Raw genomic sequence first — 26,411 nt, forward strand, 5'->3', positions numbered from 1 at the left:
GTTATATCTGTGGTTGTTAAAAAATTTTTAACTAGGTAAATTAAAGTTTAGAAACAGTGAGCAATTAGAACACTGTCCTTTAGTCAGAATTATGTCTGAATATAAATCTGAGTTAATGGTCAATCAATCCTGCTGTTTACCATCCTGAATTTTGAAATGTGCTCTATTCATCTCCTGAATACTTAGAACATGACTGTGTAACAGACCCAAATAGCAGTGACTCTTCCAGGTTAGGCAATGTATCACAGATAAGAAAAGGGAGTTGGTGGTACTGAAGTCAAGCAATATCAGATTTAGTGGAGGATTAATCATCAGGATAGGGAAAGGAGAAGAGATTATTTAATATATTTGATTTTTATGATTTATTTATTTTATATTATTATTAAAATATTCTTGTTGTGAAAGTAAACATAACACCCCCATCCCTCCCCCAAATAGAACAACTTCAAGAGAAATGAAATGAGAGGGAAAAAAAGTGTACTTCAGTCTGTGTTCAGATTCCATCAGCTCTGTCTCTGGGTTGAATTGACTCCTTTAACATAAGTCCACCAGAGAAGTTGCTTTGATGTCTCTTCACACAGTTACTATTACCAGCTGTATTTCTCTGCATTCTATTCCTCCCAATTCCCATTCGTTCTATTCTATTCTCTCTCTCTCTCTCTCTCTCTCTCTCTCTCTCCTTTCACCCTATCCCTGCTCTGAAGTATATTGTATTTGATTACCGTCTCCCATGATCTTCCTTCTCTTCTATTACCTTCTCCCCCTTCCATCCCCTGTCCCTCCTTATCCCATCCCTTTCCTCTCATTTTTCTCTAGGGTAAGGTAGATTTCTATACCCTATCAAATGTGTATGTTATTTCTTCACTGAGCCATTTCTGATGAGAATGAAGGCTTCTCATTCTCCCCTCTCCTTCCCCACTTCCACGCCATTGCAAAAGCTTTTTCTCAAATCTTTTATGAGAAATATCTTAGTATACTACCTCTCTTCTCCCTTTCTCACAGTTCATTTCCTTTTCACCCATTGACTCTTATCTTTTTACTCTATTATACTATTATATTCAACTCTCTCCTGTGCCTTGTCATATATACTTCTTCTAACTGCTCTTATAAATGAGAAGGTGCATGTGAGTTATCAGTATCTCTTACCATGTAGGAATGCACACAGTTCAATATCATTAAATTCCTCATAATTAGTCCTTCTCATCCATCCTCTCTATGCTTCACCTGAGTCCTGTACTTGGAGATCAAATTTTATGTTTAGCTCTGGTCATTTCAACAAGAAAGTTTGAAAGTCTTCTGATTCATTTAAAATCCATCTTTTCCACTGAAAGAGGATGTTCAGTTTTTCTGGGTAATTGATTCTTAGATGTAATCCAAGCTCTTTTGGCTTCTGGAATATCATATTCCAAGCCCTATGAGCCCTTAATGTAGATGCTACCAAATCTTGTGTAATCCTGACTGTAGAGTCACAGTAGTTGAATTGTTTGTTCTGGCAGTTTGTAGTATTTTCTCTTTAACTTGGGAGTTTTGGAATTTGGCTATAATATTCCTGGGAGTTTTTCTTTTGGGATCTCTTTCAGGACATGATTGGTAGATTACCTCAATTTCTATTTTACCCTTTGCTTCTAGGATCTCAACTTTTCTGTATTATTTCTTGAAAGATGAAGCCTAGGCTCTTTTCCTGGTCCCAACTTTTAGGTAGCCCAATAATTTTTAAATATCTCTCTTGGATCTGTTTTCTAGGTCAGTAGTTTTTCCAATGAGATATTTCACATTTTTCTTCTAATTTTTTAATTCTTTTGGTGTTGTTTTATTATTACTTGATTACTCACAAAGTCTTCATCTTCCATTAGTTCCATCCTAAATTTGAGGGAGTTATTTTCTTCAAAGAGCTTTTGTATCTCCTTTTACAGCTGGCCAATTCTGCTTTTTAAGGCAGTCTTCTTATTTCCCTTTTGGGTTGCTTTTTCTAATTGACCTAAACTGTTTTTTAACATGTATTTTTCTTCAATATTTTTTATATTTTTTCAATAAGCTACTGACTTGGTTTTCATTATTTACGTGCACCACTCTCACTTCTCTTCCCAGTTTTTCCTCTACCTCCCTTACTTGTTTTTCAAAGTCTTTTCTGAGCTCCTCCATAGTCTGAGCCCATTTCCTATTTCTCTTGGAGGCTATGGATACAGAAGTTCTGAATGTGTATTTTGATTCTCCATGGGACCAAAGTAATTTTCTATGATCAGGTTCTTCTTTTTCTGTTGTCTGCTCATTTCCTTAGTCTATTACTGATTGCACATCCAAAGCTTTAGGGGGTTTTGGGGACACCCCACAGGGACCTCAATTCCTCTAAAGGCTTATGAAAGGCTCTGACTGCTCTCGTCTGTGCTCTGGTTTGTGGATGACTACAGGCCCTCCTCTTTGTGCTGGAGCTGTGAGGAGGGTCCCTGCTTCTCTATGGTAGTTTGGAGCCCAGACTGTTACCTGGATCTGAATGTGGGTAAATAGAGTCCTGTCCCAGGGAGAGCAGAGAGACCTCTTCAGTTTCTCCCCATCCCCTTACCTTCTGTGGACTGGGAGCTCTGGAAGTGCTGGGTGGCTCCACAGTTCCTGCTACAGGTTCCCACCACAGGACTGCTCTGATACTGGAGCTGGTCAGGGCTCTGCTCTCATTGGTGTCCTAGAGTTCTCTCACTACCCTTTCAAGCTTTCCCTGATGATCCCAGTGTCAAGAAGTCTGGATACTGCCCCATCTGCCATGGATCCAGGTGCTCCATGGGCTGTTCCTGAAAGGCTGGACTGGTTTGCCCTGGCCTGGCTGTGCTGCCAGCTCTTTCTAACCCTCAGACCCATTCAAACAGACCTTTCTTGCATATCTTCTAAGTTGTCTTGAACTGGGAAATTGTATTATTCAGTCTTTCTGTGGTTTATGCCCCTCTAAATTTTGGCTAGAGTCATAATTTGACGGCTTTTGGAGTTTTGGGGAGGACGAATGTCTGTGAATTCCTGCCCTCAGTCCATCATCTTGACTCCACCCCCTATTTTATATATTTTGGTGAGAGTAGGTTTGGGGGTAGGAGAAGAGAGGATGCTAATTATAAACCCATTTTACACTTACAGATTCACAGATCCAGAACCAAGATTCTAATTTTAAAATCAAGGCATCATATGGTTTAGAGTGTAAGGTGCCCAAGAGACTAACTCTGCAAATCTTTTATTTTACATCTGTAAAATGGTGATGATTGAGGATGTCAGCACTTACCTCATATTTATTTAACATTTTATAAATATTTACTGTGTCAATCACAGTTCTAAGAGCTAGAGATGCCAGTACAAAAAGGTAGAGGTCTTATCTTCTAGAAGCTTACATTCTTTTTTAAAAATAGTATTTTATTTTTTTTCCAGTTACATATGGTGAAATTTTTTCATTCATTTTTCATAAGATTTTGAGTTCCACATTTTCCTCCCTCCTTCCCTCCCCTCCAGGAATGATATCACATAGCTCTTAATCACACATTCTTCCTAGTAATGTTGATGTTGATTAGATGACTGTTTCCAGAACTAGAGGTGAAAAGGGATGAGGGCAAAGGTATTGTGACCTGGAACAATAAAGACCAGAGAACTGGGTGGTAGATCTGGGTTGGGCTAAATGATCATCCTCACCAGGTCAGAGTATGAGTAAGAGCTAAAATCAGTCAGGTGAAGGATGGAGCCAAACCACCCACTTGGAAGACAGTGGGATGACCATGAATAAGGATGCATATAGTGGACTCTGCTCCACAGGAGGCAAGGAGAAACAGAATGACCAATTTGTTGCCAATTTTCAATAAATAGACGGATTCTCACACAAGTCCATGAATTTCTTTAAAAGTCTAGGCATAACGGGGGCAGCTAGGTGGTGCAGTGAATAGAGCACCTGACCTGGAGTTAGGAGTACCTGAGTTTAAATCCAGCCTCAGACAATTACCTAGCTATGTGGTCTTGGGAAAGCCACTTAACCCCAATGTCTTGCAAAAAAAACTAAAAAAAAAAAAGATCTAGGCACGAGGTAGAACAAAGTTTCTTAGTTTGGGCTACCAACCTGGGTCTTTGAGACACTATGTCATTCCTACTATAAAGCTACCTCGAGGTGCTTCTCCCACATTCTCTGGGAAATCATCAGAATTCTCCTCCAAATGCTTCTTATCTCCACTAAATGTCAAGTGGTATGTGGAATTTAGAAAAATTAGAAGACCCAAAAGGCATTTTCTTAGCTAACTATTATTTATTTATTTGTCTATTTATTTATTTATTTAACTTCATTGCCTGTTTGGGGAAGATAGGTAGACCATAGGGATGAGGATCTGTGAACACGAGCATATTTGAGAAAATATGTCCATTTTTCCTCTCCACTATCTATGCCTTGTTTAGTTCTTCGTGTAATATGTCCTACCATGCTGTCAGAATAAGACAAGACTTAGCTAATCTGAGCCATGTATCCTGTTTCCTCATCTGGTTGACCTAGGCCAACATAAAGTATGGGCCTGGTGTGCTGGCACAACCAAGAGTGAGTACTTTGCTTTTCTCTTAAAACCATTTCTTTTTGGCCCAAACTTCACATGTATTTATAACTGAATCAGTGGTTTCCAAAGTCAAGGTTGCATACCTCTGCTGGCCCTTAGCCAAGGGGACTGTGGTATGACCTTGAGAGATTACCATCAAAGGATGAGAAGATATGTCTCATCCTATCTTTTCCATCAAAACAAATCTCTAGGATTGTCTCCCCCATAACTCCACCATGTCTTTCACCTTTTATCAAGGGACATATCATCCTTCCAATTCCTCTAGCAACCAGCCTCCTGTTTAGGCCCCAAACCTCTCCCTTTTTTGGACTTTATTTTTTTTTAATTTTTTAGTTACAAAATTTCCTTCTACCATCTCTTCCCACACTCCTCCTCCCCTCAGCATCAAACATAGCATTGTACATACATATTTTGATAAACATGTTTACAGATTAGTCATTTTTGGTATGAGGAATTAGGATTAAGGGAGATATATAAGAAATAATTTTTAGAAAGTATTCATCATATTCTGAAGGATATTTTGTTTGTTTTGTTTTTCTTCCTCTAGAATCTGCTTGGATTCTAGAGAAGCATGGAATGAGTTACAGGATCTGATGCTGAGTGAAAGGAGCAGAACCAAAAGAAAAATGTCCACATTACCAACAACCTTGTGAGATGAACAACCTTAATGGAAGCAGTCCCTCTCAGCAGCTGAGAGAGCCAGGTAGGACATCCATATAAGACTGGCTATGGACAATTTAACCTCTCCCTTTCTACATTCCATCAATTCTTCAAGGCAAACTCAGTGATTGACTCATAGTGAATAGAAATAGCAATGGTTTCTATTTTGCCTAGAAACCTTGATTTCCCCTCCCAGATTGATTTTTTATTAGGTTAAAGAGTCCCCCTCCCCTGCCTCATTTCTTTCTTACTTAGTCTCAATCACTGAATGAACCTTGCTTCACTTAAAGTGAGACCTGTTAAAAGACCCTAGTTTAAAAAGGCTATGGTCCCCTATTGTGACCAGGGATATCTCCAGCTATCCAGATTCATATCTGACCATTGAACCCAGATGGCCTTTGAGGAAAAAATAAGAATTTGAAGAGACCTCCCTCACTTAAACCCAATTCACTTGCTTGTCATGTCACTTCCCTTATAGAATGGCCCTCTTTGAGAACAAGAACCTGACAACATCTATGCAGGTTCTAGAGAAAAATTCCCTCAGCTCTCTCAGCATAGCCAAACCCTGCTCCCAGATCATTTCACAGATATAAGACAGGAGAGGCAGGAAAGCTGTGCTCTCACCTTCCAACATGAACCATACAGAATGAGCAGTCATGGATGGTTTGCAGTCTCCATCATAGCTCTCACTATGTGTATTATATTTAATCTCCAAACAAACTTCCTTTTGGAATTTCCTTTTTTTGCATCACCTGCAAAGTACTAAATGAATGTGAATTTTCATTGCCTGAGCTGCAGACTATGCCATATCCTTACTTTATATGCACTGCTATCTCCAATTCCTAAAAACTCTCTGAACATAGGTGATACTCAACATTTATTGAACTGAATAATGTGCCAAACCAATGGAATATATTATCAACATGATCAAGAGGGGATGTATATTAACTAAGCACCACTCCCCTGCCTGTGTGTGTTAATTAACTGAGAAAATAGAGATTTACTAAGGACAGCCACCACATTTTTAATTAAGGAGTCTGAGAGATCCTATATGATTCCAAGATCAGATTCCAGGCAAGCCATGAGTCTACAAAGCATTGTTTACCTGAGAGTGAATGTTCCTGCATCAACCTCTTAATAGCATTTGTTAGCATGTTCCAATTAAATTAAAAGACAAGATAAGATCAACAAAAAGTTCCCGGGCTCATAGATTTAGGACCAGAAAGGCCAAGGTCAATGAGTTCAACCCCTTATTTTACAGATAAAGAAACTAACATTAGAGTGACTTGACCAGGACCACATAACTATTAAGCTACTTTAGTGGACCCAGTTTGCAGTTAGAAATTCTGCTGATTCTTAAGACAGTGTGATGTGGTCAGCAGGATGATGGACTTGGGAGTCAGGAAGAACTGGATTCCAATCTCTCCCCTAACACTTACTAGCTGTATCCTAGTCACTTCATCATTTTGCTCTTTTTATATTATCTGTAAAGTGAGAATGATAACATCATTCATTTCATAGATTTATTATGAGGATCAGATGCAATGCTGTATACAACAACCTGTAGCTTGGGGCTGGGGAGGGAGGGAGAAGGGCACTTCTCTTTTCACCAAGGACCCTTAGCTCTGGATGTGACCCTGAGGGAATCTGACCCCAAAGACAAGGAATCAGGCTTTTCTTCTATTCTTTAGCCCATTTATGCTCCCATACCAGTGCAGAACTCTAGGGGGGAAATCTCAAATAAGAGTTTAGGTAGAAATCCTGTCCAGCATCTGCTCTAAAAGGGATTAACAATTAATCTTTGAACAATTACTTAAGGTATCAAGTAGCTAATTTATTCCACCACAAAATAAAAACACTTAGAATTGCATATTGGTAAATTCTTAAATTTCAAAACAGCAATCCATTGCTTCTAACATACTATCCGAGGGGCGGCTAGGTGGCATAGTGGATAAAGCACCGGCCTTGTAGTCAGGAGTACCTGGGTTCAAATCCGGTCTCAGACACTTAATAATTACCTAGCTGTGTAGCTGTGTGGCCTTGGGCAAGCCACTTAACCCCATTTGCCTTGCAAAAAAAAAAAAAACAAACAAAAAAACAAAAACATACTATCCAAGATTTTTGATTCTTAATAAAGGAAACACTATATAAGACTAAGCTGGGTGAAGCCACACTGTCCTAGAAATTTAATCCTAGATCTATAGAGCAGGCCATGATCTGGCTTGAACTTTCTCTTTTTATTTAATATTACTGTAGACAGTATAAAATACCTGGAGTATACCTGCTAAAACAAAGAAACTATATAAACAAATTATAAAAAACTTTTTATATAAATGTATATAAATAAATAAAAACGGATTTTAAGAATTATAGAGATATTCATTGTTCATGAGTAGACTGATTTCATATAATATAATAAAAATGACAATTCTGTCTAAATCCATTTATATACTTTCTTAAGCTTTTCCATTGTAGATCTTTCTGGCAGTGGTCATTTCCTCTGAGAAGTTATTGTAGAGATTGCCTCCTGCTGGGCAATTAGCACCTGGATTCAGGAGTTCTCAACTTCATGTGGCAGTTACTAAATCTGGACACATTCATCTTAGGATTTCTTTTCAATCATCTATGTTCCAGGAAAAAAAGACAAGAAGGTGCAACTAGAGACCTGAGACCAAGCCTCTCAGGGACACAGGTGCTCACATGCCAAAGGGACATATAGGATGTTCAGGAAGAACTGGTATTCTGGTGTGAGGGCTGCTCACCCACCTTTAGTGTCAATCTGCGACCCAATTCTCACCTGTGTTTCCTAGAAGTTGTAGCCTGTATAGTGGTCCATACCCCAGTAGACAAGCTAAACCAGCAGACTTCAAATCCATTAGAGAAGTAGGAGGATGTCTACCCCAATGGGAAGAATTCCTCCCAGGAGAATGAGCAAATGAGAACAACTTGTTCCAATGGCCAGTAAAGCATGCTTAGAGCTTGGTTAGACATCAAAGATGCCAAGGTCATCCCCTACTGGGGGACATTGACAGTCGATTTTACTTTTGTCACTGGACTTCAATGATTCTAGAATTAGGCTGCCAACTTTATGCAACTCTGCCTCACTTAAATCAAATTCATGAGCAAGTAAAAATGTCACCTGTGAAGTCAGTGATCCACTTGGAAAATGAAGGATGAGCAGCAATGTTTTTCAAGGACATCATTATCATTCCAGTCTCTTGAGCTTTCACTTGTTATCTTTGAAATCATTTAATTGAAATGGCTTTCTTCAAAGTGACCAGTGGTCTCCTAATTGCCAAATGTATTCTATATTACATTACAGTGTTTAAGCCCAAAATTCTTTAGCTGGAATAAAGTTATGCAGGTACAAAGAAGGGTAGAAAGGATCATCAGAATTCTTTGCTGTGCCTTTTAGTTGCAAAAACATTAAGGAGGATTCAGTTCTGTATTTAGGGACTTTGTCAGTCTTAATGGCTAGCCCTTCCTTGGAAATAATCCAAAATTTCTGTGGATAAAATAGATCTTTCTGATACAAATCTTTCTTCTCAGGTTAACACTTTCATAATAATAAGAGTACAGTTTCCCTAAAATTAGGATTGGAACAGAGTCTGGATCTATGATTTCATTGGTCCAGGGAGCTCATTGATCAAAAAAAAACCACCTTCTACTAATGCAGGTTGACACCTGATCTGTCATTTAGAGCTTTCAAGAAGAGTTGTCTAAGTCACTGAGTGTCCTAGTATTGTATTGGGCATTAAAGTTCGTAGTTGAAAATCTATACAAGTTGTTGGGGGTTTGGGGGGGGGGTTGGGTTTGTGTCCTTTATGTTGATGGAAGGAACTGGAGAGGAATCCTCAGTGCTTAGAATGGAAAGAGGATTAACAGTTGATGGATTTGACCATTGATTAAGCTGATCATCTCTTTCTATCATGGAGTATCTTTCCCAGCAGAGAGCTCAGGAAGGAAGGAAGTACCTTTTCAATGGGAGACTCAGCAGGGAATGAGAATCAGAGCAGTCTAGGGTCTTGGCATGGTTTATTTACTCAATGAGCTTCTCTCTGGGGTCTGCATGGAAGCATGTCTCACTCATACCCATTCCTTCATGCTCTCTGTGGACATATAACAATTCAGAAAGAAGTTCTATTATGGAGAATTTTGATTTCTAGAAAAGAGAATTTTGAATGATATTCAGGAAGCAATATCGAAGTCACAAGGAATTTTTGACAAGTGGGGTGTCATGGTCAGACAGGAGCTTTAGGGTTTGATCTGCCAGCCCAGTAGAATAGGTTGAGGGGGAGGGGAAGATCAGACATGGGGAAGTCATATAATAGGATGCTACTGTAATAGTCAAGGTAAATGAGACCTGATTAAGAACAGGAATATTGCAAACATCGACTGGACAGACCTTGGGGCCACATGATCATATGGTTATAAGCATGGGTGACCAGAAGACTAGTGATACCCTTTTTAGAAACAGGGAAATCAGAAGAAGGAGGAAGGGCAGGGGAGGGAAGAGAAAGGATTCCATTTGAGCTAGAATTTGAACCTGATATGCTGATGGAACATATAAGCAAATATATATATTTCCTTATGCCTTATGGACATATATCCATAAGGCATAAGGAAATGAGACTATGGGTCTAGAACTCAATCCTGGCTGCCCACAGAAATTCAAAAAGCATCTACTGTAGGGGTAGACATCCTCCTATTGCTGATTTACTGGGCTAATGCAATTTAACTCACAGATGCATTCTTTTTATTTAAACAGAAGCTATGATTAGTGAAATGATTTGCTTCAGACTTTTGATTCTGAAAATATATTGATCATTTGTTTGGGTTCAGGCCATAGAGTCACTGATTCAAATCATGTAGTTATTTCTGGAAATATTTGATAGTTCTTTATAATAGCTTTTTTTAATGGCCACCACAAAGTGTGGTACTTTTTACAGTCACAATTAGGGCCAGTTTCTGATTTTATATCTTTCTTTCAAATATACATCTGAGACAATGCCTTGTACCAGGAGGTGATGCTGTTCATCCTTTGTTTTGACGAAGATCAGTGACATCACAGGTGATATCTTGACTTGCACATGAATTGGATTTAAGTAAGGCAGAGTTGTACAAAGTGGTCAACTTCATTTTCTCTTACAGATTCATCAAAGTCCAGTGGTAGGACAAAAGTCAAGGTAACTGGTGATGGCCCAAGATGTAATGGGTGACCTTGGCAACTTCAATGTCTCGCCAAAATCTAAGCATGCATCCAACTTCATAGCCCTTAGAACAAATTATTTTCAATTGTCCATTCCATTGGGGGAAATTTTTACATGTTTGGTGTGATTATCCCCCAATTTGCCAACACTTAACCAGATTTAATCTGTTTGCAAAGATTGTTTTACTAAGGTGTGGCTATTGCACATTCTATAGACTCTGGAAACCACAGATGAGATCTGGATGACTGGTTGGAGTCATAGCAATAAGCAGCCTTGAAAAACTCTCAACAAGTCATCATCCCAAAAGTGATATCCTTCTGAACATCCCATACCCTCAAATCTGGTAGCCCAAAGGGGAAATCAATCTCTGTCCTGGTCAGCTCATATCTAGTGAATTGTCCTCAAGTTTTGGGGCTACATTTGGGCAAGGACTTTGTTGAGTTGAAGGAAGTCTAAAAGAAGTGTTGGGGAATAGATACTTTGCTATTTGAAGCTCACTTGAAGGAAATGGGACTGGTTAGTTTGGAAAAGACTTTTATGGGTAGACAAGATGACAGATCTAGCACTGAAAAGGACCTTTGCATACAACCACAATACTTCACAGATGAGGAAACTGGAGCCCAACAGTCAAAATGTCACCCAGGATCTCTGACTCCAAATCTAGCACTTTTCCCATTAAATCATGACCTCCAAATCTATGAGGGACTATCATAGGGTGGAATAGTCAGACTTGGCTCATTTTGTTCAATAGGCCAATCCTAGGAAGCAAGAATTGAAAGTTGTCCAAAGGTGCCATAGATGCTCTTGGGAGCTTGGGTTTTCTATCTATCTTCCAGGAGAGGCTCTTAAACAACCTCTGGGTTTTACATGTCATATGAGCTTCAGTGGCATTCTTTGAATTCTTGTAATATTGGAGGAGATTCCTGCTTGGGTAAGGATTACACCAAATGAAATTCCTTCCAACTCTGAGAATCTGTCTTGTAGATAGATAGCTTCTGGGTATAACTGTTGTTGAGCAACAAGATTAAATAGCCATTTAACAGAATTTTGCTATTTTGCTTTGTATTTTAATTACCTCACTTTATTTCTATTAGTCTTTTAATTTTTATATCACTTTTCTGAAAATATCTGTCCTCTGCCTCTTATCCAGCAAGCCATCCTTTATAATATTTTTTAAAGTGCTAAAAAAAGCAGTTCAACTAAACAAAACGAAAAACTAACCATGTACTATTATAGAGACAATATTCTATACCCACAGTTCCCCACCTCTGCAATACAGGCAGGGAAGAATCTCTTTTCTAGGGACAAGTTTGACTGCCATTCAAAATTATCTTAGTTATTCAAATAATCAAAAAGCATTTTTAAAACTAATAAATGAGTATTTCCTTTATTTGTCAGTATAAAGAACAGTATAGTAAAATGGTGATAATTGTCACATTTAGCTAAATAGATCTTTCACATGCACATCCAGATGTTTTGCATCTAATCATATACATAGCAATATATCCTTCCGACACAGTTACATATCTGATAAACATTTACAATCAAAAGGGAAATGGATGAAAAGGAACCATCCAGACAAAAAAACTGAATTTTATACTCATTTCTCAAAATCTGAGCTTTGGGTCTCTATATCTAAGGTCTTGCCCCCAGGTATTGTCAGTTGCAATTCACCCAACCACTTCAACACTATTTTAAAGACATTACTGCTGGCACAAGGGGTCTCCTCTGGAGGTATAAATACAGATACTTGTGCAATATTGGATAATTTGGACTTCAGGTTTGCTTTATCAACAGCCTGGATGGCAATGTAGATGTTGGTACCATTTACCAGATTGATGTCTTTTGGCTGAAACACAAATAATTCCTGGGAGTTGGCTTCCTGGGGTATCAGGTCAGTAGTATTCACTTGGAGAGCATCATCAAACTTATCCCTTAGGTCAAGAATACTTTCACTCATTCGTATAATGTACTGTTGTGCTAAAAGGAGATAAAGCTACTTATAATATTTGAATAGATTTAATAAAGCTGAAACGTAATAATAATCACAGAGATAAGAAAAATGTGTTTTCCCCATCTAAGAGATCAGATGGCAAGCTATATTTATAGTCTTATCTAGCATCCCATTTAAGATTTGGTATGTTCATCCTTGACTGAATGATAAATCTCAAGCATATAAACATGGCGTAGATCTCCACAGGGATCATTCCTCCTGAGAGAGGGAAATGATACTTCTAATGAAATTTCTTAAGAGACTGAGTTCTGGGATGTTTTGAATTTACTTCCAAAGGGACTTAGTTCTGCAGAACATTTCTTAGTCCTAAATCTACCTCTACAACTACCAGGCTCTAAACTTCTTTCTTTTCTGATACAACCCCCAATTGAAGCTTGAAGCTTTCTTTGAACTTTGTTATAATTATTTTAGTAAAATATAGTATAAAAGCATGAATTTCTGGAATTTGATTTTCTTTTTAACCCTACCTTTTTCAACTGATCTCTCTTCAGAGTCCAGGGAGATAGTGGGTTCCCTTTCAGTCAATGGTGTTCAAGAATGGTTGAAGGGCCACTTGCTGTGGGGGATTGTTTAGGCATGAGTTGACCTAGACAGACTAGCAGTTCCCTTCCAGTAAAAAAAGAGTCTATGATCCTTGTGACTGTTTTCTCCTTTTTGTATGCTAATTATGTCTATTTAGCTGTGTTCTTGTTGTATCTCCCCAACAGAAAACAAGTTCCTTGAGGGCAGGGACTCTGTCTTTCTCTAGTTCTACTGCTTTGCTTTACACAGAGAAGGCACTTTGTAAACCCAACTTCACTTACCTCTTCCATAATCATAGTCATCCCCAGGAGCTGTCCATGTCAAATTAATGTAATCTCCTTCTATCTGAGCCTTCAGGTCAGTGATTTGACATGGTGGGAATACATCTTTAATGGAACCACTTGGAATATTGCTTGCTACAAATGAACCTCCTGAGGCTGTTCTGCTGAAACACACTTGTTTGCCTTGAAGGTCCTTCACATTTAATTCTGGTCTTGGTGGATTCATCTTGACTTCTCCTGTATGGAAGAAGGCCTCAGGTCTTTAGGCACAATCACACATGCTTGCTGCATATTTTCATTATTCGTAATTGTAGTGCTCCTAGACCACCCTCCTCTTTTACTTTTTGCTTTTCATTAAAACTGCCATCTCCTCAAAACTTTAGGGACCAGGTTATGAGTCAAAGACAAAGAAGAAAAGGAAGAAAAGGAAATATCTCAGCTCTTTTCCCCCAAGACATTTCATAAAAGATTTGCTGGAGATCACTAATTTGGAAAAGCTAGGCCATTTCTTCTGCCTATCTAATTAAATCTTTTGTATCTTTTATATCCTTTTTCTTAGTATACCTCCTCCTGGTGGCCATCCCTGTTTGCTCCAGCCTCAGGTGAACTGATTTCTCTTGCCTCTGAGGTTTGTAGTATTTACTGGCAATATTAGAAATATCAAACATGCTCCCTAACTCACTGAGAAGCAGGAGGGAGTGGGTTTATGTTGCTTGGCTATATTGGAAAGAGCCAGGAGACATGGATGGACATAATGATTTGATTTATTCTAATGTAGAATAGACTTCTGTAAATTGCTCCATTACTTGACAGCAGAGGTATTGCTCAAGGAATGGGTTAGTCTCAAAGTTCTGTAGAGGTCCCTTCTAGTTCTAAGTTGCTGTGATACTTAGCCCTAACCTTTCTACTCCTACCCAAACACTGCAATATTTAAGGCTTACAAATCCAATTTTTTTACCTTTTATATACAACTAGAACTGCTTCCTTGCATTATGTTGGTTTACTGACATTTCTATGTAGGACAGATATATTGTGCTTTCAGAAAGATGCACTTGATAGGTGCCCTCTAAATTGCAGATTTGTAGAACCTCAGACTTACAAGGGACCCAAAGGGCCATCTGATTCATATTATGTGAAAAAGAGCCCTCCCAGCCCTTTTTGCAACATGCTGAGAAGTCATCCAGACTAAACTTGAATTTCTTCAGTGATAGGGAGCCCATCTAGTGAGGGGAAACTTTCCTTGTTGAGGCAACATTTCCACTAAACTCTAAATTTTAGGAGGTTTTTTCCTTCTATCAAGCCTAAATCTTTCTCTTTGCAGCTTGATCCACTGAGTTTGATTCTTCCTCTGGGGTTGAACAGAACAAGTCTAATCTCTCTTCCTTAGAATGTCTGTCCAACTATTTGGGTTTTTGTTTTTTTTTTAGTTTTTTTCCAAGGCAAATGGGGTTAAGTGGCTTGCCCAAGGCCACACAGCTAGGTAATTATTAAGTGTCTGAAGTCAGATTTGAACTCAGGTACTCCTGACTCCAGGGCCAGTGCTCTATCCACTGCGCAACCTAGAGGCCCCTCTGTCCAACTATTTGACAGATTAATCTTCTCTGGGTTAAACAGTCCCACTGTCTTTAACAAATTCTATAAGATAATAACAATCTTTAATTTGAGAACTGAGACATATCAAAATTCACTTGGATCCCCTTGCCCTAGACTCAAGACAGCACTGTATTTTTGTTATGGGAAATTTCCCAAGAAAATTATGAACAGAAAGCCAACCAATTGGAAAAAAGAGATCTAAAATTTTAAGAAGAAAACAACTCCTTGAAAACTAGAATAGGCAAGGGGAATTGAATGATTTTATAAGAAATAATGAAACAAAATCAAAAGAATGAAAAAAAATGGAAAAGAACATGAAATATATCATTAGAAAAACAATCAGTCTGGATTGAGGAGAAATAATGTAAGAATTGCTGGATACCTGAAAGGTAAATTTTAAAAAGATTATTATTTCAAGAAATTTCTAGTAGAGGATAGAGTAGAAATTGAAAAAGTCCACCTCTCACCACCTGGAAGATATAGCAAGTTTCTTACCATTCTCCACCCAGCCTGGTATGTATAAGGCTCCATTCATTGGGGGTCTTGACCTTTGGGTGTTTGTTCCTCCCAGGGCTCTCACTTTCAAGCTATATCTACCATTTGTTTTATAAGCTGTGAAATACCTTGAGTAGACACCATCATTCTTGAAAGCATCAGCACCTTTATGTAGAAATAAAGGAGTTAATAATCATTGCCATGATAAATGAATATGTAAATTCTCAAAAATGCATTTGGACATTGGACTTGGACATATACATCACTTTTATACACAAATACATGTTATAAAATACTCCAGAGTTTTCAAAGTTTATTATAAACAGGATCTCACTGGAATCTCCCGACAATCCTCTAAGGTAAATGATATAATGAGGTGTTATAGAGGCAGCTTGTACTAGAGAGAGCTGATTGTTCAATTTTCAGTGTAAAAATTTACACCTTGGAAATACCTACAAATTGTGGCTTGATTTATTTGGTTAAATGTCTAGATTTAAGATCATAATGGAAATTAAACATTAAAGTGTTTTATATATTCTTTTTTTCCTGCAGAGAACTAATTCTTAAAAAGTTATCAGCACCTTACAGATGAAAGATGATATGTACTCATTATACACAAGAGAATAGTGGAAATTAGATCAGTTAAGTGACTTTTTCACAATCAAAGAAATAGGAAAAGAGGCAGGATTTGAATCCATGTCTCTTCCCTCTCTTTAAATATTCATATCCAAGCATTTAAATCTTGTCAGTTCTATCACTATAGTCTCTTGCACCAACCTCTTTTTCTCTGCCCCCACAGCCTCTACCCTAATTCAAGCATTTGAATGACACAATAACCTCCTCCTTGGTCTTCCTGCCTCCAGACTCTTCCCTCACCAGAACTCCTGAACCACAGATCTGAACCTGTGATCTTAATATGCAAAACTCTTCCACTGCCTCTCTTACCTCTACAAAAAGCCTGAATGTCCTTCAAATCCTTTCACAATCTGGCACCAAAATACTTTTTATAGTATTATTTCCTATTACTCTCTTTCATGTGATCTCCCATCCTGTCAGACTGGTGGGCTAACTGTGCCCTGGACAGATTCTTCAATGTCTCCCTTCTCTGCCTTTTCTTAAGTGCCTCATTGGGTCTCCCATTTTTGGAATGTGCTCCTTGCTCATTTCTGATTCTTGGAATCCTTAGCTTCCTTCAGAGCATAGCTCAGATTCCATCTGCTACACAAGGGCTCAAGATTGCTTTTACTTGTTAGTTCCTTCCCTGTCCTCTCCCATATCCAGAGTACTTTGAATTTACCTATCTCTGTACTTGTTTACCTATCTCTGTATTGCCCTTGATATGGAATATCATAAATCCCTCTAAGATCCTCACATTTCATTGAGTAAATACCATATACATATATAATATATAATATAATATATATATATATATGTATATAATATTACCCTTCTCCATAGTCATAAACATTTCCAGGAAGAAAAGAGACATCATTTTTGAAACCCTGTCCATATAGCCCATTCCTTGGAGGGTACGAATTAGGAACAGAAACAGGGTAATGCTAATATTTGGTCCATATGAACATTGTCCTTCCTCCCAGGGATCATTGAAAAATTTGGGTGGCCCAGCTCTACAGTATTTCCCTATAGTCTAATGACTTTGAATTTTATTTTTACAAATACTTTTAAATTTATTTTATTTCTGATTATAGTCTTCTATAGGACCATCTCTATTGTGCTAAGGATTCATTCAACCAAAGACACTGAAATTCCTTTGTGATCCATGGGGAGTCTTGATTGCTTGTTTGTTCACAGGTTATTCACTTTCCCTGAGATTAAAAGGGTTACCTGTCTTTGTTAGGTTATCAGGAGGCTATTTATGTTTCTAAGTGAACAATTATCCCAAACCTCAAGCCTGAAGTTGACATTCATTCCATTCAAGCTAGAAATGCATTAGTAAGGAGGAAGCAGACCCTGTCCTCAAGGAGATTATGTCTAACTTGGGAGATAAGTAGAAGAAAGCCTCAAAGATAAGTAGTGAAGGTTCCATACAAAGTGTGTGCAAGGTATATAGCAAGCAATTTGGTGGGGAGAAAATTAGAATAGAAAATAGCTATTTGGAGAAATCAGGAGATGGGAGCAAGGATTTCACTAAACAGAGGTGAGGAAAGGATAGATTCCTTATTCATGAAAAGGGATAGGGAAAAAAAACTTTTGCACAAGCCTAGAATTCCCTTCAAAGAAAATGAAGTCTGTTTTTCAGGGATCTTGAGTTAGAATGTCTATCCTTTAGTTGTAGAAACTGAGAACCAATGATACTTTTGTTGCCCAAGGTCACACTGTTATTACATGTCAAAAGGAGTGCCCAGTACTCTTTCCATATTATCATGCTTTTTTCATTTTAATTTTTTAAGGTTTCTCAAATATAAATATTATGAACCTGGCTCTTCTCTTTTCTCTTTCAACATGAAAGGTATTGATGATTTTCTGCCAAGAATGCTAATGAATATTTTAAACATTTTAAAGAAAATACTAGCAAGGTGATTACAGTAATATATCAAAAGATCAGTTACTATGACCAAATGGAATTTATAGTAGGAATACAGAACTGGCTTAATATAAGGAAAACAAACATTCAGCACAACTGACCATATCAAAAGAAAAACAGCAAAAATTATATGACTACCTCAAAAGATACAGAAAAACCTTTTAACAAAATATAATATTTATTATTATTAAAAAAAACACTGGAATTATAGGGATAAATGAAGTTTTTTCTCAAAATGATAAGTAATGTTGATCTAAAGCCATCAATAACTAATTATCTGCAATGGGGTTAAGCTAGTAGACTTCTCCATAAAACAAGGGGTGAAGTAAGGATTCCCATTATCTCTGCTATTACTCAATGGTGTACTAGAAATTCCAGCTAAACTGAAAAGAGAAGAAGAAAGCAGTATACTAAATGAGGAAAAAATTATCACTCTTTGCAGGTGATATGATAGTACACTTAGAGAAGTCTAGAGAATCTACAAAAATGTTATTGAAAAAATTAACAACTTCAGTAATGTAGCAGGATATTAAATAAACCCATGCAAATCCTCAGCATTTCTTATTATATTACCCACAAAGTCCAGCAGCAAGAGCTAGAAAGAGAAATTCCATTAAAAAGTACTGTAGACATGGGGCGGCTAGGTGGCACAGTGGATAGAGCACTGGCCTTGGAGTCAGGAGGACCTGGGTTCAAATCCGACCTCAAACACTTAATAATTACCTAGCTGTGTAGCCTTGGGCAAGCCACTTAACCCCATTGCCTTGAAAAAACTAAAAAAAAAAGTACTGTAGACAGTAAGACATACTTAGGAATCTACCTACCAAGACAAACCCCAGAACTTTATGGACACAATAACAAAGCACTTTTCACACAAATAAAGTCAGATCTAAACAATTAGAAAAATATGAATTGCTAATGCGTAGGCCAAGTCAATATAATTAAAATGACAATTCTACCTAAATTTAGTTACTTAATCAGTGGCAAATCAATGTAACCACCAAAAATTATTTTATAGAATTAGAGAAAGTGATAACAATACTCATCTGGAAGAATAAAAGGTCAAGGATATCACGGAATTTTATAAGGGAAGAACAATCTGGTTCTAGCTAAGAAATTGAGTGGTGAACCAGGGGAATAGATTAGCAAAATAAGACATAGGAATAAATGACTAGTTACTTAGTGTTTGATTAACCTAAAGAGCCTGGTTTCTAAGTCAAAAACTCAACATTTGACAAAAATTATAGGGGAAACTGGAAAGTAGTTTGACAGTAACAAGATATAGACCAATAGGTTAAATCATAAGGCAAGAAGAAATCAAAATGGGCATGTGATTTAGACATAAAAGGCAATAGCATAAGCAAATTAGAGGAGTAAGGAAAATTTTACCTGTTGACTCTATGAATAAGGGGAAAATTTATAACCAACAAGGGATAGAGAAGATCAAGAGCATTTAAATGGATAATTTTGATTATATATAATATACAAAACCAATGAATCCAAGATTAAAAAGAAAGCAGAAAACTCAGAAAACTTTTTTAACAGCAAGCATCTCTGATAAAGGTTTCATTTCTCAAATATAGAGAGAACTGAATCAAATTTATTAGAATACAAGTCAGTCATCAATTGATAAATAGTCAAAGGATATGAATTCTTTTCGCATCCTTTTTCAGATAAGGAAATTCAAGTTATCTGCAAATTAAAACAACTTTGAGGTACCATCTCACACCTATCACATCAATTGACATGATGGAAAAGGAAAATGACAAATGTTGAAGGGGGGTGTGTGGGAAAATTGGGTTGCAAATGCACTGCAGGTAGAGTAGTGAACTGATCTAACCATTCAAGCAATTTGGAACCACAATCAAATGGCGATCAAACTGCATACCCCTTGATCCAGCAATACCACTAGAGATGTCCCATTGAGATCATAAAGACACAAAAGGGTCTACATGTACAGAAATATTTGTAAAAGCTGCTTTTGAGGGGGGCAAAGAATTGGAAATTGAGAGAATGATTATCAGCTGGGGAATGACTGAAGAAGTTTTGATATATGAATATGATGAAATATTATTAAAAATGAGGAGGAAGATTTCAAAATTTTTTTAAAGATTTCAAAGAATAGATACAAAGTGAAGTAAGCAAAAACAGAAAAATGTATATAGTAACATCAACATTGTGTTATCACCGATGATTGAATTAGCTCTTCTCAGCAATACAATTAGCCAAGGCAATTTCAAAAGACACATGTTCGAAAAGGCTTTCTACATCCAGACAAGGAGAATGATAGAGTCTGAATGCAGATCAAAGCATTAAAGATTTTTTTCATGTTTTTTTTTCCTTTTGGAAAGTGTAATTTTTTGCAAACTGTTTCTTCTTTCACAACATGAAATATGGAAATAGGTTTTAGATGATTGCATAGATGTAACATATCAAATTATTTACTGTCTTGGGGAAATTTGAGGGTAAAGAGAGAGGGAAGGAGAAAATGTGGGAAAAAAAGAATGTTAAAAAATTGTTTTTATATATAATTGGAAAAATACTATGAAAAAAAGAAAAAAATCATACTTTCTTAAAAGAGAAAGAACCTGGAGGATTGGGTAGGGGATGAGTTACCTGCACCATTATCCAGAAGTTCCAGAGTGATTGTTGTTCCATCAACTGATTCAATGAGCGCTGTTACAGTGGCTCCTATAATAGGCAGGGATCCTTGACGAACTTCTGCATAAACAACCATTGGACTAGGGAAGCTGCTGGTGTCTTTATTCATTTTAGAATCCACTGTAATGGGGAATATGGTGGGATTGGCAGCACGAGAGGATACTGTCAGGGTCAGAGTTTGTGCATTTGACTTAAGGCTGTAAGACCAACTTCCAATCTGAAAATTCCAGTAGAATTCATTAAAACAAAACTGTTAAGACCTGTTCTACCTTCTTTCTCTGTCTTCCATTATCTATCTGAACACCTTATTTGATTTATACTAGGGAAGTTGAAGAAAACTATGTTATAGAGTGTGTATGATTTTCATTTTCTGTTAGTGTGACAGTCATTTTCAAACTAGTCTTTCCTATGAGTGCAGCATCTAAAAAAAACTTTCTGTGTGATTCCAATTATTTTTGAAACCTTTGCTATGAAAAATGTGATCTGAAAGGCATGCTCCTGTCATAGTCCTTTCTCCTCAAAAGCAAGGCAAAGATTTTGGATGCCAGAATACCTAGGTTCTTAAATTTTGGATGGGGAGATACGATGTCATAAGTATACTCACAGCAACAAGATATGGTTCCATAATTTCCTGGCCTGCCCTAGTAACCTTCCTTATGTTCCAGCCCAATTTCTACTCTTTTGCTATCTGTTATAAGTTCCTTTGTTGTTACAGTACACTTTTTAAAGTAGTCAATTGTAGTCATGGAATAAGTGAAAGCATTTTAGTTTTAAAAAACCCTATTGTCACTCAAGAATAGTTATAAAGTTATAATGCTAATATTAAAATCTTGACTCCATTTCCTGAAAAGTTTAAGCAAACTCTAGAGAAAAAACTGATTTGTCACCTTGGCAGTATTTGGTATTTGGAGGTATGCCATTTTGGAGTTTGTATCCACTGAAAAAGTATTATAAATTTTCCCATTGGGATCTGAGACAATCATTTGGGGTTGTTGTACTGTCCACGTGACAAGAAAGAGAGTATCATTGCCAATTGTGCTGTCAATGATAACTGTGCCATTCATCCACTCCCCATTCTTCACAGTGGCTCCTTTACTTTCAAGCTGTTGAAAAAAATATAACAAAATATTTATTGTTTGGGACAAGGGAAAGTCATCAAGGTATTATGTTGTAGCTAATCTGAAGGACATATCAATGGGAAAAAATCTGTGAATTGTCACCAAGGAACCAGTTTGCATTGGCAGAGAGAATTTTCTTACCTGGAGGCTCCCTGACAATTAAATTAGAGAACCCTTCCCTATCCTTTTGGCTAGCATCCATTAGGAGATGTGATGATCAATAGAGGAGACAGGTGCTATTGGTTATATAAATGTGAATGAATAATATTCCTGATACAAAAGTCATTACAAAGGAGGGCTCTAGGGAGATCCCTTATTTTTGACCTCAAGTTTTGATACTCAAGTTCCATTCATTCACTCTCCCTCCCCCCCCTTCTTTTTTCTCCTCAATTTCCCTACTAAATCAAATTCCTTCCTTTGAGTGGGGGAAGAATTAAACTCATGTAAACAAAGTTCTTGTGTTCAGTTCCTTGATTTTGAGTCAGCATCTCAGCAGAGAAGATAGACAATATTTTAGTGAGTAGCAGGTCTATCTTGAGCAAAGGCACAAAGATTTAGAGCAGTCACAGCCCACAAGGAGTTCACATCTCATTAGGGGGTGGGAACAATTTGAAAATTAAAAAAAAGTTACATGTAAGATACATACAGTACAAATAGAAGATAATCTCAGGGAAACGGTCAGCAGATTCCAAATCCAGATTCATTTGCACAGAACCACCCTTTCTCAGTGATGTGACCTGTGCTATAGTCCTGTCTTATTCCTTCTGATGAACGCACTATCCTACTCATCTCAAAGGTTCTACCTCTTCATCTTTCTTTAAACCTCCAAACCTCTTCCTCACTTTGTAATCTGAAAATCTTGTCTCATATTTCAATGAAAAACTGAGGCCATTCATTGAAAGCACCCTTCTCTCCCCCTACCACCTTCTTCATGTCACATCTCCCATATGCTTCTTACTCTCTTCTTCACCAGGTCTCTTATGAAGAGGCAGTCCTTCTTGCCAAAGTATAATCCTTCCCATGCACAAGAAATCTAATTCTTCTCCAGCATTTATCCCTTTCATCATTCTGAGACTCCAATTTATCTTCAATCTCCTTGTCTGTTTGATTCCTGCTTCTCTACTCCAAACATCCCCATGTCTTGACCCATTCTCAAAACTCTTCATTTGATCTGTCCGTCCCCTCTAGCTATCATCCCATACCTCTTCTCCCTTTGGCAGTTCAACTACTTGAGAAGGCTGTCTACAATAGGTGCTGGTTTCTTCTTTTCCTCTAATTCTCTTCTTAATACTCTGCAGTATCATCATTCACATGAAACTTTTTACTCCAAGTTAGTGGCACAATAGAAATAGCCCAAGACTTGGAGTCAGAAATTCAAATTTTACCTCCAAAACTTATTATGTGATCCTGGGCAAGTAACCTAACCTCTTAATGGGGATACCAATAACTCCTACGTTCTCAAGTTGTTGTAAAGATTGAATGAAAAAATATTTGAAAATTCTTCTTGTCATATAGTAGATGCTTAATATCCCTTTTATTTATATGATCAATCCCCCTTGATTCTAATGTCCCAGCTAGCATGGTGCAGGGGAAAGAATGCTGGATGTAGTCAAGGGATTAAAATTCCTGTCCTCTCATGGCCACTCATCACCTTCATGACCTTGGGCAAGTTCATTTTCTTCAGTTTTTCCACCTATAAAATGTGATATCTGGACTGGATGTCTCTGAGATTTCTCCCAACTTCATATATTTGATGTATGATTGATGCAGGACTCAAAAGTCCTTAAAAATTCTAAATCTCTGAACCTAGAATGTGATGATCCTATATAATAGCATCATGGGATATGAGAAATTGAAACTTACCTGGATAGACCTTTGAGTGATCATTCCATTTCCTGAGGAGAGGGCACTGAAGGCATCAATGAGCCCATTGTTCTGAGCATTGTCTGTAGCAGCTGTCCGTAGACCCCCTAAAGTTGGATTACATTACCAAAAGTTAAATTGGCACAGGAGAGTGATAAAGTAACAAATTTGCCAAAGGTAATTTTTTCATGACGTTTCACACTGGTTCATAAACTGCTGCCATTCTATAGCCTAATTCTAGGAGGTAAATGTGAAATATTCAGTCTTATGATATATATATATATATATATATATATATATATATATATATATATATATTATACAATAATTAAAGACTTTTTTATCTAAATTCTAGAACACAACCAGGTCTTGGGAAAAGATAAAAAAGACCAACAAGGAGCCAAATCAGTGGTCCAGAAATCGATGATCTAAACCACTTCATGGATTCCCTTCATAAATGAGCTTCTTAAGTCCTTACTACTTCAAGAATCTATCACTTCAATCAGGTTAGGACTCATTCTTCCAAAGCTGACTATAGGCCCTTCATGCCTTAGTAGCTGTTTTAATGAATTTCTATGACAAGAAACATTTCTATGGCCATCATTATTGATGTCAGTGCTGGTATTATTTTTTCATCTATTTGTTTACTCTTAGTTTCTAGCATAGTGCCTTAAAGGTAGTGGGCTCTGAATAAACAGTAACTGAATTTGATAGGCAAGATTTTTGTCATGGTCTTTGAAAAATCCAGGAGCCATTTGTGGTAGAATTCTTTTCTTGGCCATGGGTTGGACTAAATGGTCTTTGATGGATCTCAAAACTTTGAGATGCTAAAATTTTGTCATTTCCTACCCAGTTGTCCTCCTTTGAATATCTCCATCCTGCCCGAGGAACCTCATCATCTTCCCAATTCTGGAACTTACACTTCATCAGCCTCCCCTGCCCTAGGTGCTGCTCCCACAAGGTGAAAAGTAAAGAACTCCTCCTTTAACTTCCATTTAAGCAAGGTGACCAAGACAATCATCTATTCATTTCACATCAGGCTTCACTGGACTTCATTAGGTCCCTTTTGTGGGTACTCAACTTTCCCCTTCCCCCTTTTCACCTTCATTTTGTGTTATTCCCCCTCTATCTCCATTATATGTGAGCTCCTTCAAGGCAGAGACTTTCTTTTAGCTTTCTTTGTATCCCCAGAACTTAGCACAGGGTCTGTCATATAGAAGGTACTTAAATGTCTATTGATTGAACTTCCAGAGCTCGTGTCCTACTTCTAAAGCCCTCAGAAACTCCAGGTCACCTGTAGATCTTAGAGAAAAACTCCAGAAGAGATTTACACAGAAATAATCTTCCTTACCTACTGAAGCAATGTATTCTCCAGTTTATTTTTTACCTGTCATCTCTGACAGCTTCTCCAATTCTGTGGCTGCAGATGGTCCCAAAGCCACTGTATGGATAATAGCCCCACTTTGTCTCACTTCATCAAAACATGTGCTGATAGTATTGTCTTCCCCATCCGTCAGAAGGACAATTTCTGCACCATCAGTTGAGAACTTCTTTCTAATTACCTGAAAGCACAGATTCATCCCAGGTGTTGGTAAGCAGACCCAGTGGGTAACCCTGAGTGAGTGGAACTGGTCAGGAATAAAAGAAGAAAATAAAGGCGAGAAACCAGGAAACCCAGGAGGATCTTTCAGTCTTAAAGTTTTCAAATATGAAATGTACAACTTTCAGAAACTCCACCCAAACCCCTTTTCAGGAAAATTCATCACAGTTGATATTGCCCCTTGGAAGTAGAGCTATTCTGTTAGGAACACATTGATATTCAGTCCTAGTCAGGGCATGTGTTCTTTCTGGCTCTAGAATACAGGGGAGCTGATGAGACAGTGGACAGATAAACATCCACAATATTCAAGGAATTGTTTCTGATTCTTTTGTTATTACCATGAGGGTTAAAGAGGAGGACTAAACTTATGAACCCTAGAGGAGATAGAATTAGATGAAAAATGCAATGACTTTGGAGTCTGAGGCTCTGTGGGTCTCAGTTTCCTCATCAGTAAAATGAAGAGATTGATGGTCTCTGGGGTCTCTTCTTCTTGTTCTATGCTTCTTTTGACTAAATCCTTTCACAATAAAGACTCTTATGAAAGTTTTTGGAAACCATGATCCATTTTTCATTGCCAAACTGGTGACTTAGAAACAAAGTTATGACTAATAGCATTCAATCCAGATCCTGGGACATCATTTCCTAAACCAAACAATAAATCTTAGGGAGTTGTCCAAGATACTTTGATTTTCAATGACTGGAACAAGGTCACAGTTAATTCCAGTAACATCATTTGAACTTGTATCTTTCTCAGTATCCTCACTGTGAAGCAATACTGGCTTTCCAGGAACTATTATATTCTAATATTCCAGTGGATCTGGAATTTCATTTAAGTAAGTATCCCCTCCAATGGTGCCAGCCACAACCCATCCATCCCTGCCCATCTTATATGAGGCAGTTACATAGGGCAGTGAATAGAGTGGGTCAGATCTTCTAGTTATGTGTTCCTGGACAAGTCATTTAACCTCAGTCAGTCTCTGCTTCTTCATCTGTAAAGTGTAGATAATAATACCACCTACCTCACAGAGTTATTGGGAAAACTCTGAGATAATATTTGTAAAATGCTTATGACAGAGCCAAACATGTAATAGGCATGTAGTAGAAATACTTAGTACCTAACCTACATGCATAAATCTATGTTCTGTTCATCACAAGAGAACCTTTCAATACACTATGGAGACCATCCTTGAGTCCTTTGAGACACTGGGGCAATACCAGTGGAGCACAACATCTCTTGCAATAGTTTCATAATTGCACAGCTACAATATGTTAGAGTATTATACCTACCCC

The 26,411-nt window shown here is 37.6% G+C and overlaps 1 protein-coding gene across 1 annotated transcript in view; it reads right to left on the reverse strand.

The window, feature by feature from the left end:
* Nucleotides 1-11,819: 11,819 nt before the first annotated feature.
* The window catches only part of LOC141510977 (calcium-activated chloride channel regulator 1-like), a 31,006-nt gene continuing 16,414 nt past the window's right edge, over nucleotides 11,820-26,411 (reverse strand). The window contains exons 8-14 of the mRNA XM_074220345.1: nucleotides 24,909-25,083; nucleotides 23,522-23,628; nucleotides 21,428-21,643; nucleotides 20,496-20,757; nucleotides 15,335-15,499; nucleotides 13,247-13,483; nucleotides 11,820-12,409 (exon numbers count right to left, since the gene is read on the reverse strand). Coding sequence (XP_074076446.1) covers nucleotides 12,030-12,409; nucleotides 13,247-13,483; nucleotides 15,335-15,499; nucleotides 20,496-20,757; nucleotides 21,428-21,643; nucleotides 23,522-23,628; nucleotides 24,909-25,083 — 1,542 coding nt within the window. The 3' untranslated portion in view covers nucleotides 11,820-12,029. The remainder of the gene's footprint in view (nucleotides 12,410-13,246; nucleotides 13,484-15,334; nucleotides 15,500-20,495; nucleotides 20,758-21,427; nucleotides 21,644-23,521; nucleotides 23,629-24,908; nucleotides 25,084-26,411) is intronic.

The sequence above is a fragment of the Macrotis lagotis genome, chromosome 2 (genome assembly GCF_037893015.1).
Source record: "Macrotis lagotis isolate mMagLag1 chromosome 2, bilby.v1.9.chrom.fasta, whole genome shotgun sequence".
Classification (NCBI taxonomy): Eukaryota; Metazoa; Chordata; class Mammalia; order Peramelemorphia; family Peramelidae; genus Macrotis; species Macrotis lagotis.